Source organism: Anabrus simplex, chromosome 13 (genome assembly GCF_040414725.1).
Source record: "Anabrus simplex isolate iqAnaSimp1 chromosome 13, ASM4041472v1, whole genome shotgun sequence".
NCBI lineage: Eukaryota > Metazoa > Arthropoda > Insecta > Orthoptera > Tettigoniidae > Anabrus > Anabrus simplex.
Window position 1 is genome coordinate 99,223,889 of NC_090277.1, and position 17,280 is coordinate 99,241,168.

At 37.5% G+C, this 17,280-nt stretch overlaps 1 protein-coding gene across 1 annotated transcript in view; it reads right to left on the minus strand.

Moving 5' to 3' along the window:
- Nucleotides 1-1,132: 1,132 nt before the first annotated feature.
- Nucleotides 1,133-17,280, minus strand: part of LOC136885118 (uncharacterized) — a 35,796-nt gene continuing 19,648 nt past the window's right edge. The window contains exons 6-9 of the mRNA XM_068229965.1: nt 16,861-17,075; nt 12,065-12,218; nt 10,018-10,116; nt 1,133-1,999 (exon numbers count right to left, since the gene is read on the minus strand). Coding sequence (XP_068086066.1) covers nt 1,967-1,999; nt 10,018-10,116; nt 12,065-12,218; nt 16,861-17,075 — 501 coding nt within the window. The 3' untranslated portion in view covers nt 1,133-1,966. The remainder of the gene's footprint in view (nt 2,000-10,017; nt 10,117-12,064; nt 12,219-16,860; nt 17,076-17,280) is intronic.

Consider the following 17,280-nt stretch of genomic DNA (forward strand, 5'->3'; position numbering starts at 1 on the left):
TATCCCTTTGTGTCTTCTCAATTATTCCTCTAAGTAATTTCATCTTGGCTGATTGAATTCTGCTTTCATCATGTTTTGTCGTCCGTGTGATAGATTGAGTATAGAATTTTCTTGCATTTGTTTGGGACGTCCCAGTTCCGCAATATACTATATCTCTCACACGTTGGTAAAACCTATAGGCTTGTTGGATTTTCTTTCCAATTCATTTATTTTCCCATCTCCTGCAAGTATACTCCCAAAATATTTGAAGCTTTTCACAACTTCTAATGTTTTTCCATTTACTTCAATATTCCCTCTTCCTTCTCTATTATCTCTCATCATCACAACTGTCTTATATAATAACAAGAACAACAACAGGGAAATCAAGGCCAAGATTTTTGCCAACATCCAGAATGTATAAGGACTAGAAGAAGAAGAAGAAGAAGATTGTCCTCATTAAAAAAGAAAAAAAATTATACTTGTCTCCTTTTCTGTTGCACCCCCTTCTTATGCTGACCTGTCATTGTGGTTATCCTGTTAAGTTCCTTCTGTGGATCAGTGGTAGATTGTCGGCCTCTGGATCCCAAGATCGTGGATTTAAATCAGGCAATGGTGACCGGACTTTTGAAGGGCAGATCAAGGCCGTTTGATACCTCACGTCATACAACATTGGCATGTAAAAGATTCCCCATAATTATTATATATTAGAAGCAGAGTGAGGGAAAAAAGAAATGCTTGGGTTGTACCTTAATTAAGGTCATGGCTGCTATTATCCCAGTAGTTAAAAAAAAAAAGTTACCCTTTTCCTCACTGAAATTTTTATTTCGTCTCTATCAGTATGATATTTTCTCTTCATAATGCAGCACAAAATATTTTGTAATAATTATCATTGTTTTATGGAGAGAATAAAATATTGTACTGTATTTTATATACAGTAGGTGCAAATAATACTGTATCAATGATTGAAAATACCTCATTTTTTGATTTGCATCCTTGTACTATCAGAGCTCATCTTTCATCCTGAAATGATATAGAAAATAGCTGTGGGGTCTTGATAAACTTTTTATATTACTTAGAAATAATCCTAGCTGCAGCAAAGTTTTCAACTTGGTCTTGACAGTTAATCAGGATGTTTTTAAAATGTATTTTCATACATACATACATACATACATTATCATTATAGACTGTTATGCCTTTCAGCATTCAGTCTGCAGTTTTCATAATAAGATGAATTCATAATATTGTTTGAAGCAGGGTGCTTTCTTTTCCTCTTTTTCCAGACATTGCCAAGTTATCTGAATTGTTTTGTGGTAGAAATTTAGGTGGTATTTCTGTAAGGAAATAAATCTTACTCTTGTAATTATAAATCACATAAAGTAATAATTTTAAAATAAATACTGATCAAAAATCCCATTTTTTATTACTGAAATTTAATACTGTATTTATTATAAACATGGTTTATGGAGGATTATAATTTTCAGTATTAAAAGCTTATATATAATACAGTATTTGCTATTACAAATAAATGGTTTCAGCAGGATATGTTTTGTGAACAATTCACATGAACATATTTTCTGTGTTCTGGCATATCTGTGCCACAACAATATTCACTAATTTTTTTGTCAATATGTTGGTTGACAAATTGGAAATATTTTCATGGTCATTCTATATTTATATTGAATGAAGGCCTTCCCGTACGGGGGAATCTGGAGGCAGCTTTAATTTCATGTTTATTTACCGCCATTCACTGATGCTGAATAAACTAACATCGGAATTACTTTTGTCATCTGAGGATGCATTATCACTAACTCTGTCTGTAGCTAGACTCTTGATCCCCTATAGTCAATAAAATTCTTCATCACCATCTCAAGACAATAGCAAAAATATGAATGACGTATGTGTGAAAAACATTGAGTTTCTCTACGAATGTTTCCTGCTTTTTCCTGACAGCTGGTACAATGTCACATAATGATTGCAGGGTGTCTTCTCACTGTGACAGGAATAAAATTGGTCTAAGAATCTGAAAAGAAGTGAAGTTACATGACATATTGTGCCCGCTTAAGTAACTAGGTGGAGAAAACATTTATATTCAGGCTTTTAAATTTTACAACATACTATTAAGATGCCGAAATATTCTCGGCTTTTTAAGTTAAGGGAATTAATAGGAAGAGGAGACTAAAAATGTTGTTTGGTCATATTTTGTAATTTGGAAAACTTCTAAATATTTTCTTTGTTTTACCTTGCATCATATTGTAACTGATTCATAAAGAAACTTTGTGATAAGTATATGATGAATTATAAGACTGAGTATTTGTACATTTCAAAAGTGAGGGGTTTCCTTGAAGTATTAAGATTTTTATGAAGATGATTTAAGTGCCGTAAGTTACAACTATTCAATTTCTTAATGTGTAGCTTTTATAAATGTGAAGTGTCAGAACAACAGTATTTTTATAAATAACAACAATATTTTTATAAATCTAACTTGCAGTCTTGTTCATGACAATATCATCTTCAATTTTAATAATTCGAGTTGTATCTTGTAATGGAAGCTTACCAGGTTGTGCCTAGAAGGGTTTTTAGACTATAGTCGCAGCCACCAAATTAGGGGGGTCACAGAAATTGCGCTGTTGCCAAGGTTGTAACTGACACATCATTTCAGAGTGGGAGGTAATTTGTTGTCTCCCAAGCTCCTGTTGTTACCTCCAAAACTGTTACAAAACAAATTATACTACAAGCTTCAGGAAAGACTGCTGATTTCAATGGTATAACTATCTTCCACATACACCAGTTAAAATAATTATTAAGAATAAAAACCTGAATAAGTAAATTTAAATCCATAAAATCATATATCGAAATTTTCAGTAAGTGGCCACGTTTTTGTTTCTTCCGCCAGTAAAATATTGTCTGCGGGAAAAATGTAGAAAATCTTCTAACTTAATTTTTTAAATCTGAAATATGTTTCCATTGGTCTTTTAATTTTCCTGGAAAATGGCCTTGAAAGTGGCCATATAAATGTCAGTAGCTATGGTCCTTCGGGTCGCGCGTGTCAATGCAGCACACAGGACACGATAAATACTTTTGGATTACGCATTAATTTGGATCAGTTTTATTAAAATATTTTTCTTTGTTTATGGTTTACAATATAACTTTAAATACTATAAAACTATATAATGGACTGTGTAACGTAGAAAAGAGAACACTATAAACAATACGTGGACCTGGAGCAGTTCGGCTTCGACTAGACAGCACTGCACGATCAGCGTTGCCGATCTGTGCTCAGAGGTAATCGACTCTAGACCATCTGTCACTTCACCATTCCAATATCTGACAACAGCGCAGTTTTCCTCACCCATCTAATTCAGTGGCCGCAGGTTTTTAATAGAAATGTTATTGTTTCATACAGTTGCCTCATTTTATAAGGAAACCTTACAACAGTGACCTTTGACTTGCTGTCCTCTGCTTGTTTCATAGTTACTGCTAGATATAGGGAGAAACATTCAATTAAAGATTTCAAGAACAGAATATACAAAACTTTCCAAAAAAAGTAAAATATATTTATAAAGCCATTTTTCTCAGATGAGACTGCGCCCACATATCTGGATTTGTTGGTTTACCCTCAACTCTCTGGTTGTTATAAAATATGTTTGTTCCATCCGCAACATTGTTAAAATGTTCTCGTTCCCAGGAATTTTAAAAATACTCTACCTCTGGGGATTCTGGAGTCAAATTTGAATTTGGCTCATAAATTCAAGTCTTGTACTGTTGGCAAAAGGTCACTGTCAGACCATGTGAAAGGCACATTGACTTCACGACCACTTTCCTCCCTACACCTTGGCACTTTGCACCAACTATCACTTTCCAAAATTTCCTCAGTATCCTCCGCAACATTTTCACTACTTCTGAAATCCGAATTGGAATTAATCCCTTATAAAAACAAAACAATTTCCTCGAGATGCATGCTAGAGTTACACAAGGGAGCCATGATCCATGGCAGTACATTTACTTCTGGATAACAGATAATAAATGTATTTTTTCCACCATCATATATAAATATACTAAGAAGTTCAAAACAGAACCAACAGATCACATAGTATACTAGCATGTTTCAACTAAATCATATTTATTTGACAGCAGCACTGAGGGAGAAATGTTCAATAAAATTAACTCAACCGCACCAGTGAAGCAGTTGATAAATACAAAAGAATTACTACAGAATCACAAATCTAATCACTCTATTCTGCAGGATATGGGAATTTCCTATGCCAGGTACCACAGAAATTTTATGACTTGCTTCCAATTTTGCCTGAATACCCATCATCTTACCTTTAATCAAAGTCTCTTTTCTGGCTCATTTAGTTTATAACAGTCTGAAACTGTAGCAACTAATCTGTTCATTTCATATGCCAGATGGCTAAGGGGTTTCTTATGACTTATTTGCAATTGCGCTTGAATATACCAAAGTTTATAATCAGAAAGTGGGTTCTTTTTTTATCTCTTAGTTTGTCACTGCCTGAATTTGTTTCACACCACTTTTTCATTATTCTTGAAACTGTTAGATTTTGTAGGACTGTTGTCTTCTAACGTTCTTTAGGCACCATTTCTGTAACTTTAATCTCCATTTTACAGTCTCCCAAGTAAGTTTTACCAGTTATATACTATGTTGAATTATTCTGTTGAGTATATTACCCAATACTCAACGTATTGTATACATGTGTATTACAGTATTTCTAAAACTAATTAATTGGACGAACAGTATCGCAGACTTTGATGAAAGTTCCTGTAAGAAACACTCCAAGTAGTACTACTGTGAAACATACAGCACAAGTCAGCACACTAATTTGTCACTGGTGCAAGTTTTCCCCATGAAATGAAGGCAATGACCATTTAAGTGTACTTTTTAAGAGAATATTGCATACATATCTTTTATAGTTGTAGTTTCATGATTACATTGTATTGATATATTTGTTATTTTTATGTATTTTATAAGATTAAGAACTACTGTATGTGATAGATAAGATTGTACCATTATCATTCAGTGGAGACAAGACATTTTTGTTAACTATACTCCGCACGGCCTTACTTCTAAATTGAAGTTTCGCAAAACAAATGAGCATCGCCTTTCCTCTGTTGCCAGCGCGCTATGCCCGCGAGAACAGCTGATACAATACAACCGCGGTAAACAGCCCTATATAGTAAAATGTAATACCGTACTCAGAAAAACTAATGAATATGGATTGAAAAGAAATTCATAAAATCTACACTTACTAACAACACCTGACACTGATAAGAGAATATATTATTAAGAATAAAAGAGAATGAGGAAATAACACATGGCTGCCACAGGAAGGAGGTTATGGCCTACAAAGGGAACACTCCACTGATCTCAGAGTCACTGGAACCCTCCAACAACGAATCATTGTCACTATCACCAGCTCCCTAAGATATTATTAAACTTCCGACAGAGTTCACCATTACATCTTCATTTTCCCACGCCTCACATACTAATATTTGTGTACTACGCACAAATTTCCTCCAGTCATCAGCACTGACATTTGCCACAACTTCGGCTAAGAGATTTTTCCACCTCGGGTACAGTAAAACGCTTATTTTTGGTTGCAACATAACCCTTAATCTGAGCCCAAATCTTCTCTATTGCATTGAAATGATTGAAATGATATGCTCTATTGGTGGAAAAGAATCTAATTCCCTCCATGGGAACTTAGAATTTCCATTTGAAATGAAATGATTGCGAACTGTACCGAATGCCATACACGCTGAGCGAGATAGGTTAATCACGTTGTGAATGTAAATATTAGACTTGGCAACTAGGTTTCGAGATCGTGCTCTGCCGATATAAATCGATATAAATGGCAGCTTGGGATTGGTTGGATGTCTATGCTTCAGTGCACAGCCACCAGAGAGAGCCAAAATCGGCCTAAACATCAATTTAGAAGTAGAGCCCTGCGGAGTATATATATTGTGATCAAATGTATGAAATATTTAACCCACTTGTATCTGTCAGCATACTGGTACACGAGCTATTCTTCCAGTTTGAAAGTGTGTCAGTGTTTTGGTTATGTGAATCATTCCCTTAATGCCGTATCACGTTACATAGTAAAATATAATAGACCGGGCGAGTTGGCCGTGCGCGTAGAGGCGCGCGGCTGTGAGCTTGCATCCGGGAGATAGTAGGTTCGAATCCCACTATCGGCAGCCCTGAAAATGGTTTTCCGTGGTTTCCCATTTTCACACCAGGCAAATGCTGGGGCTGTACCTTAATTAAGGCCACGGCCGCTTCCTTCCAACTCCTAGGCCTTTCCTATCCCATCGTCGCCATAAGACCTATCTGTGTCGGTGCGACGTAAAGCCCCTAGCAAAAAAAAATATATATATAATAGACCTTAAGTTGTAATTATCAAGATATATTATTTCAAAAATTGGGGAATCATGGTTTCGGGCAGTAGACGTGCCCAACTTAGGCTTTCAAGTGAAGAAGAAATAACAAAAGTGAAAAGAGTTGTTGGATTCTGATGATCTTGAAAGCAGTTCTGAAGAAGGAACTGTTATCTATAAGATGCATAAGTGAAGAGAATTGCCTTCATGCCTGATAAGGCAACAGTTTCCCGGGAAGGTAACACCAAAGGCTGCCACACGAGCTGATAGCAAAACGTTGTGTCACCTCCTTTCGAGAAGGAAAGATGCGACGTGGCAATGTTATGTATGTGGTGTGGCTCTGTGCTTCGGAACATTTCAAACCATATCTCACATAATCAAGAATTATTGGGGGCTTAAAGCTTCTCCAGGCATCCACAGCTATCAGAGGAAGAAGACCTTTCAGACCACAGATTGCCCATCTGGCAGATTCAAACAGGATGTGAAAATTGACAAGCAGGCAGCTTGCAAATGGTACCTGAGGTTATGTGATTATTTTTGTTATTATTACTCCTGGTTTCTTTTAGTATGGTTCCTTGTGTACCACATGTTAGTGTTTTAATGTAACCACATTTGTTATTACTAATATGAGAGGTTGTGATACTAGAGAAGTGAGTTATTATAGTGGTCCATTGTTCTTGTGGTCTTTTGTTTTGAAAAATCTATACAGCTAATTTCATTTGTATCATGTTTGATTTTATTATGATGTTTTATTGACTTAAAAATATAAAAGATTGTTATAATATTGATCAATAAAACAACTTTTATTTGTTTTGTTAAGGTCAAGTACTTGTTAGAAATCTGGTTGTGTAGTGAAATTCCAGGTTGTGATGCATCTCTTGGGAAATTTGTGTTACGTAAATAGTTTTAAGACTCTGAACGTAAGTGTGGAATTTATTAAGCCAAGGTGGGCATTATTTTAATTCTTGTATGACTTCATTTAGATATATGAAAAAAGTAGACTAGTTTTGAATTATAATGTACTTGCTAGAAAATAATTAAGCCTAAATATCTACATGAACATTTTCCTGTTTAAATCAGTAAGATTAATTAATCATTCAGTAAAACGTACTGAAATTTTTCATTGAGTGTGTATCAAAAATTATTTCAGTTGCTTTTCCCCCTCTTTAAATTTGCCTGTTAAGTAACTAGTCCTGTTTCTTTTATCTCACCACTTCAATGTTTACACATTTCCTTGTGATAATGATGAAGGCTGTGATTTTCCTTGGAAATTAATGTAATGTTGAGAAATTAGGGGAGTGAATAAATTTCTGCATTACAGTAATATTGTTGCGTCTCATTCTTTAACACAAGAATAGAAAACATTATAATTTTGATGGCAGCGATTTGACAACAATTAATTATTTTGTACTTAAATTCATGCGCCAAATTCATATCCATTGTAGTAGCTTCCCAACTCATCAAAGAAGTTGCTGTGATGTGTTCTGCAATTTGTTAATTTGTAAGTGAAAAATGTGTAGCAGATCGCAAATTTTACAAGCGTTTGTATTAACATACTGCAGTTACAGAAAGGTAGACTTTTTAAATAGATTAGTATGTAACTTAAATTCATCATATATGTTTATCTTATTGGGAGTTTTAGGAGTTAAGCCTGTACTGCATGAATTATTTTTCGTATCCGTTTGGTGAAGAAAATTTCAGGCTTCAATGTTCAACTTACGTTAAGTGTTTTAGATATACCAACAATTCTTAACTGGGGCTAACAGGCCTCTCCGGAGGTGACACATCATCACCACTATTGTTCATAAATATCTTGCCCTGTCAGCAGGACCATGACCATCGTCCACCATGGCATTGAAGAGAGTAGCCATTCATTCAACAACATCATTAAGGAGTTCCGTCAGCTTCAAATATCCGCCAGTAGATCATCTGGGCCTGGTACTTTTGAATCCTTCATACATCTTATAGCATGAGCAACTTCATTGAAATTGATGCGGCTTATTGATCCCGAGCAAAACCTGTCCTATGGAATTTGTGGATGAGGAAATTTTCTCATTTGAAATTTCTTTGCAGTACTGCTGCCATCTTTCCAGGATATGATTTCTGTCCAGCAGTTGGCACCCTTCCTTATCTGATGCACATGAAGTGTTCAGCGTCTCGTGTTGCCTTATTCCTTGCTTTTTCTAGTCGATAGATATACTTTTTATGTTCCGTAATGTCCAGCTCTGCATACAGCTCAGTTTTTGCCTCAGCAACAACTTTCTTAGCTGCTCGTCACGCTGCAAGATGTTCTTCCCTCCTCTTTTTCATTTTGTTAGCATGCCACGTCTTGTAGGCATTCTTCTTCTTCTGCTCTTTCTCCTGGACTTACTCAGTCCATAGCCATGCCTGCTTGTCTATTCAGCATCTGTCTTCCTTTTTTGTACCCAGGTTTGCTTTGGCAGCCTCGGCATCAGTATTGTGGAGCGCTGTCGAAGCAGTATCAACAGAGCCTGGAATGACCAGGGTTAATTTGATGCAATTGATAAGAGCTGCCTTTTGCTCCTGGATATTCCACCACTTGATCTGCTCAAGGGCAGTCATACGTTGATTCTTGTTTGAAAGCTCTGATCTTCATATCAGAGATGAGCAGCTCATGTTGTGGCGCAAGACAGTCGGATGGCATGACCTTCACGTCCTTTACAGCTGTGAAGTTGCGCCCCCGAACAAGAACCAAGTCGTATTGGGCTCTTGAGGTCGTCGCTGGCATATATGTTCAGGTGGCTTTTATACGTTTAAAAAAATATAGATATTACTGTTGACGAGATAAACTCGAGGAATCAACAACCATCATCATTTTGTGCACCAAAACCAATGCCCCTGTGGCAGTTGTAGACCTCTTTCATGCTTCCAACATGCCAATTCAGTTCAAGTAACAGATTAAGTTGTACTGTTTGGACTAGCTTCTTTAGCCAGTTCTGCCCTTGAGCCGGTAGCCCTTACCCACTTGTCGGGGTGGTGAGGTGAAGCCAATGTGCATCGCTTCCAGGGTACGTCCTAGCCTTTCTGCCTGTCCTCTTGACAAACTGATCCATTTGGTTGTGACAGATATTGACTGACCAGCTTGCCGCCCGAGCCTGATGTCAGTTACAAATTAGGCCACTTCCGACATGGAGAACCAACATCTTTTGTAAACACTTATCTGGAGAACAGATGCTATATTTAATGGAATTTCTGTGATATTTTCTCTACTGAGGGCCCATAACCCTCCTAACAGGAGCTCATCCACCTGAAGCCATTGGCCCTTGTAGTTATTATCTGCTGGCTGTATGGTCTACTCCATCCCGTAGCAGGACAAACCTGGCCAAACACCAGGATGAACTAAAATGGTCTCATTTAGTGTAATTATCAACTAAACGGGTAACATGAAAAAACACAAAGAAATTTCATACTTTCAAAAATTAAGATTTGAGTTTTTGATTTTAATGTCCATAAATGTACCAGTTAATCCCACTGTGGTTCATAATCTTGAAGTAAATCATTGCTAGTGTATGAAACCCCCTTCAAGCTCCTTAATGAAGATCACAATGTGAATCGGAACAAAGAGAACACATTATAATATACAGTATGGCTGTTCTTAATCCCATTTCACAAGCTCTACTTCACTGTAATACTGCAGTCTTGAGGTTTAAAGTTAGATTGCTGTAACTTCAGTCTTAATTCCTTCTCTACATCTTCTGGAAGATCAGCATTTGTCAACAGGATCTGGAAAGAAACAGTGCAGCAATGAACTACACATTCATTGAGTCTAGACTGTGCTTCAAATATCTGTACTGTACTACAAATATCCAAATCAAATTTCTGATAGGCATAACTGGACAAATAAATGCAAATAATGAATATAATTTAAAAATAAACAACACCATTGGTAACAAACAGTGGTGATAGGCACTATGTATAATGAACCAGAATAGCTTGTTTTTTTTTGTCTGGTGTGAAAATGGGGAACCACAGAAAACCATCTTCAGGGCTGTCGACAATAAGGTTCGAACCCACTATCTCCCAGATGCAAGCTCACAGCTGCGCGCTCCTAACCGTATGGCTAACTCACCTGGTAGAATACCAGTTAAGGAGTTTTGAAACCTCTGGTTTTTGTAAACTTTTTAAGTAAGTTGGTGAAAATGTCAGAGAGGATAACATTGAGCAATAGCTAGTGCCACTGTTCTTGTGAAATAACAGTACTGACAACAGATAAGAAACATTTATTGATGAGTCATCAGTTTCTGATTTTTTGTCTATTTCATAAAATTATTGAGACGCTAGGACACAACCTCAAAATATGGTACATATACGAACCCTAATTATAAGGTATCAGATACACATTTTGGATAGTGTTATCACATTTAAGAAACGGTATCGAAAGTTCCGTGTGCAGTGATGTAATTCTGTAAAATTAGTAATTGGAGTTAGCCAACAGGAAAGTTGAAAAAATCACTGGAGAGCAAAGGATTCAGTTCAAGGCAGAGTAATTACAATAGTAAATTAATAAATTTCCTACCAAGTGATCGCTGCTCAGCCCGAAGGTTATGTGGTGACGCGTGGTTGGCATGATAATCCCTCTTGGCCGTTATTCTTGGCTTTCTATACCAGTCCGCTATCTCACTACCAAGAAACTCAGCATAGGCTGAATGGACCTTGAACTAACCGTCTAATCTAGGTAAAAGTCCCTGAACTGGCTAGGAATCGTATTCGGGCCTCTGAATAAGAGGCTGGCAATAATAATAACAGTGGTGGTGGATGATATAATACAGAAGTTAGCAGGGACCATTTGGGAGAGAAGAATGAAAGTGCTGTTGTTTGCAGATGATCTATTAATATGGGGAAACCGTGAGAGTGAAGTGCAGGAACACCTCAATGTATGGGATGAAGTTCTCAGCACAAAAGAGTGAAGTGCTGGTAATGACACAAAACAAGAACCGAGTGTATAATGGCATGGCATTAGGAGGGGAGCAGTTGAAAAGAACTGAAAGTTTTAAATATCTGGGAAGTGTAATTGAAGAAAATGGAGGAAACGGGATGAAAATCAATGACAGGGAAATGGTGTGCAAATGGATTCTTTAAGAGTGTGGGAGGAGTGATATGGAACTGGGATATATTACAGATATTTAAAGGAGTTATCTACAGGACTTATTTTGTACCAATTTTGACATATGGATCAGAAACATGGGTGCTGAAGAAGAGGTTTAAAAGTAGAATGCAAGCAGTGGAAATTAAGTTTTTCAAAGGTGTCGAGTAGGTTTAACAAGAATGGACAGAGTAAGAAATGAGAGAGCTAGGGAGATGGTAAATGAGGTACCGCAAGATAGAAAAATCTAGGCTGCAGTGGTATGGACATGTTAAGAGAATGGGAGAAGAAAGGATACCAAGAAAAATGTTCGAAATGGAGTTGAAGAGGAGACCTAGAGGAAGACCGAGGGACAGATGCCTGAAAGGTGTAAACAAGAGCATCGAGGCAAGAGAAGGGAACTGGACTAGAGTGAGAGAAGAGAAGCGGTGGATGGACAGAAAACGATGGAGAGGCTTATTTATGTTGGTTGGAAACTGCTCCGGATGATGATAGAACTGTTTATCAACACTGGGCTGGAAGTATAATCTGTATATATCTAAACCATAGTAGCAGACTAAAGTGTTGAAGAAAATTAAAACTTCTTACCCGAACCATCGCAAGCAGCCGTAACTGTTTCTCCATGGGGTTAGCATCTTCATCTATTAGCAGTCTCTTACTAATGTTGGTAACTGATGTGGAAAACAGGTTTGGGTATGCAGCCTTACTCTTACTTCGGAGATTAGGATTACAACCGGTGTTCCTGTGGAATAAATTTAAGAACTAAATAGCTTTACAGGATAGCATGCCAGAAATGAGTCAAAACTTTGGATGCAATTGAGATTTGAACTTATTCAGTTTTTTATACAAGATGTTTCAAAATTATAGGCAAAATGTGAAAAGTCCAGGTAAACATAGGTCAGGAAATCAACCGTCTCTGAGATATGAAGTAATTAACTTTCAAGCAGTACAAAATTGTTTGCTATTTGTTGTATGTCGTATTGATGCAGGCAGGTATTATGGCAACGTTGACATAGGACAGGGCTAGGTTAGGAAGGGAGCAGCTGTAGCTTTAAACATTTGACTGATGTGAAAATGGGGAACCACGGCTAAACTATCTTCAGGCTTGCCAACAGTTTGGTTCGAACATGCCATTTTCCGAAAGTAAGCTCACAGCTATGCCAAGCCCGCTGAAATTAACACATTAACTGGCCCTATAAGTGACATTTTCACATGAGTCATAACAGGGACTGACTTCATAAGGAATGACATTATTAGCATTGCTCATACCTCAATCACTTTCGTTTTATCAATGTTGAGCAGAGACTGAAACAGGCTTAACGAAGACTTCATCTCTAAAAATAAGCATCAACCCCATGACATTTCAAAAAAAAAAAAATTTTCTATAACTTTTACCAGATTGTGATGAGGACATACGTATAAACTGAAGCACACAGTTGGACTCAGTTGTGTTTTATGTCTCTGACGCCAAGCCATTGAGGAGGGATGTATTCACTCTTGAGTGTTTCTGTACTTGTTAACCCTTTGGGGTCCAATGTCGGGCTCAGTCCGACATCCTTAATTTTCAGTTCCAGTCTTATGTCGGACCTAGTCCGACACAACACAAGGTTATATATATTTCATATGCTGGGGCAGAAATGGCGCCAAGCTTTACGCAGTATACAGCCTTGGCATTTATCTGTTATGTACTGCCATCAGCTGTTAATATCTTTAAGCTGAATTGTGTTTTCTTTGGAGATAGTTCTTCACTAACACTATTGTGTTTACTTTCATTATCAACATGGCGTCCACCAGCCGCGGCATGGAGCCTGATGATATTTACGAACAGTTATGTGACAGTGGCGATACTGACGATGATTTGTTGATGGATTCTGATAGCGACATTAGTATTTCCGAATCTGAGAATGATATTTCGAGTGAGGAGGGGGAGGAGGAAATTGAGGTGGAGGATAGTGGTGACAGCAGTAATGTAGGGGGTGGGAAGGGTCAATTGTGCTTATCACTTACAGCTTTATAGAGAAAAGCCTGAAGTGGTGGAGAAAATTGTACTTCTGGGTGCTGGAGGTAGCTTTGGTGAACAGTTTTCAGCTATATAATTTGCAACAAAATGCAGAATATAAGCCCGAGGTGAATCACAAGACTTTCAGGGACCAAGTTATCATGGGGCTTGTTGGGGATGTTAGGAACAAAAATGCCCATAAATGCAGCCAACGGAGCTGCTGTGATGGAGAATTTTGACTGAATGGGAAGCTACACATTATAGATTCTCATGAGGACAAAATAGCCAAGGACTGTGCTGTGTGTTCCAACAGGAAAGCGAAATGAGGCAGGAAGGAGACTTTTTTTTTTTGAGACTTGTCCAGTGAGCCCAGGACTACACCCAAACAAATGGTTCTGGAAGTACTATATTTTGAAAAAATATCGTTGATAATGTGGTTAACTTGACTGATAATGAATAAATTTACAGTTCATATTTTTAATGTAAAAATTCAGCCTTTTACTTATGTACTTATGTATGTTAAATTGGACCTGTGTAGGATGCAGGCAGGAAATCAATTGGACCCCAAAGGGTTAATAAAGTGGTTTTGTGTAAAACACCCAGTATCCGAGAATTAACCAGACGCGATTAAAATCTGTGACCCGGATTGGAATCAAACATGAGACTCTCTGAACCGAAGGCTTCGTTGCTGATCTTCCAGCCAAGTAGCCAGATATTTTACAAACATCTTATTCCTTCATTACTCATATAAAATGCTGGTAATTTTATTTGTATGATAAGTGCAGACTCCTCAGGTTTATTTAACAATTGAAGTAGATAATCACTTCCACTTTGTTCTCCGTCAATAAACATCCTTAATCCATATGCAGTTAATGACATATTTTACCACATGCCCCCATACTCCACCTTCCAAGGCTTCAGTAGCCAGTGGAATGCCTCATTTCATCTGCTATCACTCAATTCCATATGGAATCGTAGGTTCAGACCTAATAAGCACATTTTTAGTCACCAAAACCCAAAGTTTGCTTCCTAAAAGTAAAAGACCATTAAAGGAATGTACCTTATAAGAGTCCTTTTCTTAGCTTCACAATAAACTACAGCTCTGTTCCCAGCACCACAATGATTCTACACTACTTTTTCAGGCAGATTCCATCATCCTTAAACATCGGTATTTTAAATGTGAGAGCGGTGATTATTTTTTGAAGAGAAAGTGCAACTAAGTAAACATCCTCTATTAACATTAATCAGAGGGAAAACGTATAAGGGGTTGGAAAGTTTGAAAAATGACAGTATCGACCAAGGAAAGATAATGGCCATGAAGGTCATGAAAAAAAAAAAAACCTCCCTAGGACTCGCAACCAAATACCGTCGGGATCAGAAAAGAAGATTTGACCAAGGGAAATCGGATAGGACAGATGAAAGTGAGGAGACTCGCACAAGTAAGTGGAAGCAATGCCAGGACTCAGCTAAGCGCCCCGTGGTCGCCATCCCACATTCCCCCAAGATGAGAGCCCCTTGGGACCCTTTTAGTCAAATCTTATGACAGGCAGGGGATACCATGTGTGTTAATTCTACCGCCCCCACCCATGGGGGATTAAATGTAGAGTTCTAACATAATTATTTGACTTTGAATTACCCTTCTACGGACATACGTCGATGTATAATCGACAACGGAGATTTCCAAATTCTTTGCAATTATTTAGGAAAGACTAGGTAAACAACGGATAGGAAATTGCCATCTGGATGACTGCCCTCAATACAGATCAGTGGTGATTGATGATGAAGATGAAGCGTAATATGCATCCACAATCAGTTATCAATATATAGTCAACATCTCACTTTTACTGCTCTGTGCAGTCGCTTGTCGATTTTATTTCACAAAGGCCCCAATGGATGTGTTCAAGAAGCCACCGAGTAGTTTGTCCTGCCATCTTCACGTAATATTTGCAACTACTAGGAAATCACCAAAACGAATAATCTATGAGAGCAAGCATGTTGACATGATCACATGGCAAAAGACAACATTGCAGCTGGGCGAATAGAAAGCAATAATAATATTTTACACGAGGAACAGATAAGTGTTAGGAGGAGAAACCAGCAAAGATGATTGCAGTTTTGAGAATTAAGTACAAGGGACAAACGAACTATCAAGTGAGGAAAGTGTGAGTAGTGATGAAAGCACAGGAAGTTCAATGAATGTTGATGGGTAGAAGAAAGTTAAGTCTGATGACAAAATCTAAAGAAAACGTGTTCTATAATAGTTCTAAACCTACAAAGAAGAACCTACCACTTGATGCAGAGCCTATTGATTATTTTTATTTGCTATTTTTTGAAAATGAGAAGTTTGATGCAATTGCTAGATGTAAACCTTACATGCACTGTATATTAAAGCTTCAAGCCGGTATTAAAAGTTTGCCGAGATTTACCCTACAGCAGTAATAAATTTGACAAAAATATCACAATTTTGCATGCTGTCACAAGCACTGCTAAAACTTTGAAACGACTTATCTGATTTTGTTTAAAATAAGTGGATATGCAGTTCATATCATGCAGATGCTGTATCTACATACAAAAAGGCAGCATGCAAAGTAACAAAATGTCTAGTTACATTCTTGTTGGAATAAAATTAGAATCAACAGGTGTCCGTGACCACTCAGATGAGCATTCACTTATATTACTATCATTATGTACACCACATGTAATTTCCTGCTGTGCATAATCATCATCACTACCACTTTCATTATCACTCGGATTATTCTCATCACTACTCTCACCTAATATGCATTTGAGAGCTGCATCAGATAAAGACAGACCATGTGAGGATGCCGCCATGTTGTTTACAATGATTGATGTTGATGAAACAAATCTTTTTCTGCCAACACAATGCCACATTACGGTAGAAGATACTCCCCTGCATAAAATGATACCCTGTGCTGTGAGCCATGCTAAATATTCATGCTGACAACCAACAAATGGCACGCATATGTACATCTAAAACATCGCCAGCCTAGTCCGTACAGGTACACGTCAAACTGCTCCTGGCTTACATATTGTAGGTCCATACATGTCAAACTGGCTTGAGCAGTTAACTGGAAAGGTAGCCATGTTGGAAAGTATGTAGGATTTTAGGTATAGAAATACATATTTTTTGTGCATATCAGTTTTGTATTTGATAGAATAATACATAAAACAGTAACATTTTATGAACTTGCTTGTTTACCGCAAAACATAAACACCCTGGCTGCAGAAATTTCTTGGATCCAGACGTCTGCAAAGGGTTAAACACTGATTTTTAATATTGTGTATTACAGCAATGTCAAAAGACCACAAAAAAGTTTGAATTAATCATAAATTCAAATTAAAAAACAAAATATTAACAACTTACTTAGTTATGTAGTGTTGCAGCCACCAGCAGAGGAAGTAGAGGAACTCACAACCCAGTTTTGGAGAGGTCGGTAGTAATGCGACGATGAAGAGGAGGTGAGTCCATGGTTGAGTGGCCAGGATGGGAAGGAGAGAGGGATCTGGATGGCGATCAGATGTGTAGTGCAATACAGCTCCCAGACACTTCCAGCCATTCCTGGGAATGCTGCTGTGATTCTGACAATCAGCAACAAGACTAGGTTATTAATTTTGCAGTCACAGTTCATAGACTACTACTACGGAACACATGTGATTACATGTTAGTAAAGAAACAAGTGACAAATTACGTGAATGAACATACCACTTCCACTTTATGTCTACATTCAAACCTCATTGTTTGAGAAGCCTTTCTTGTGAACAGTCAAGATTTTCTTCTGAAGAC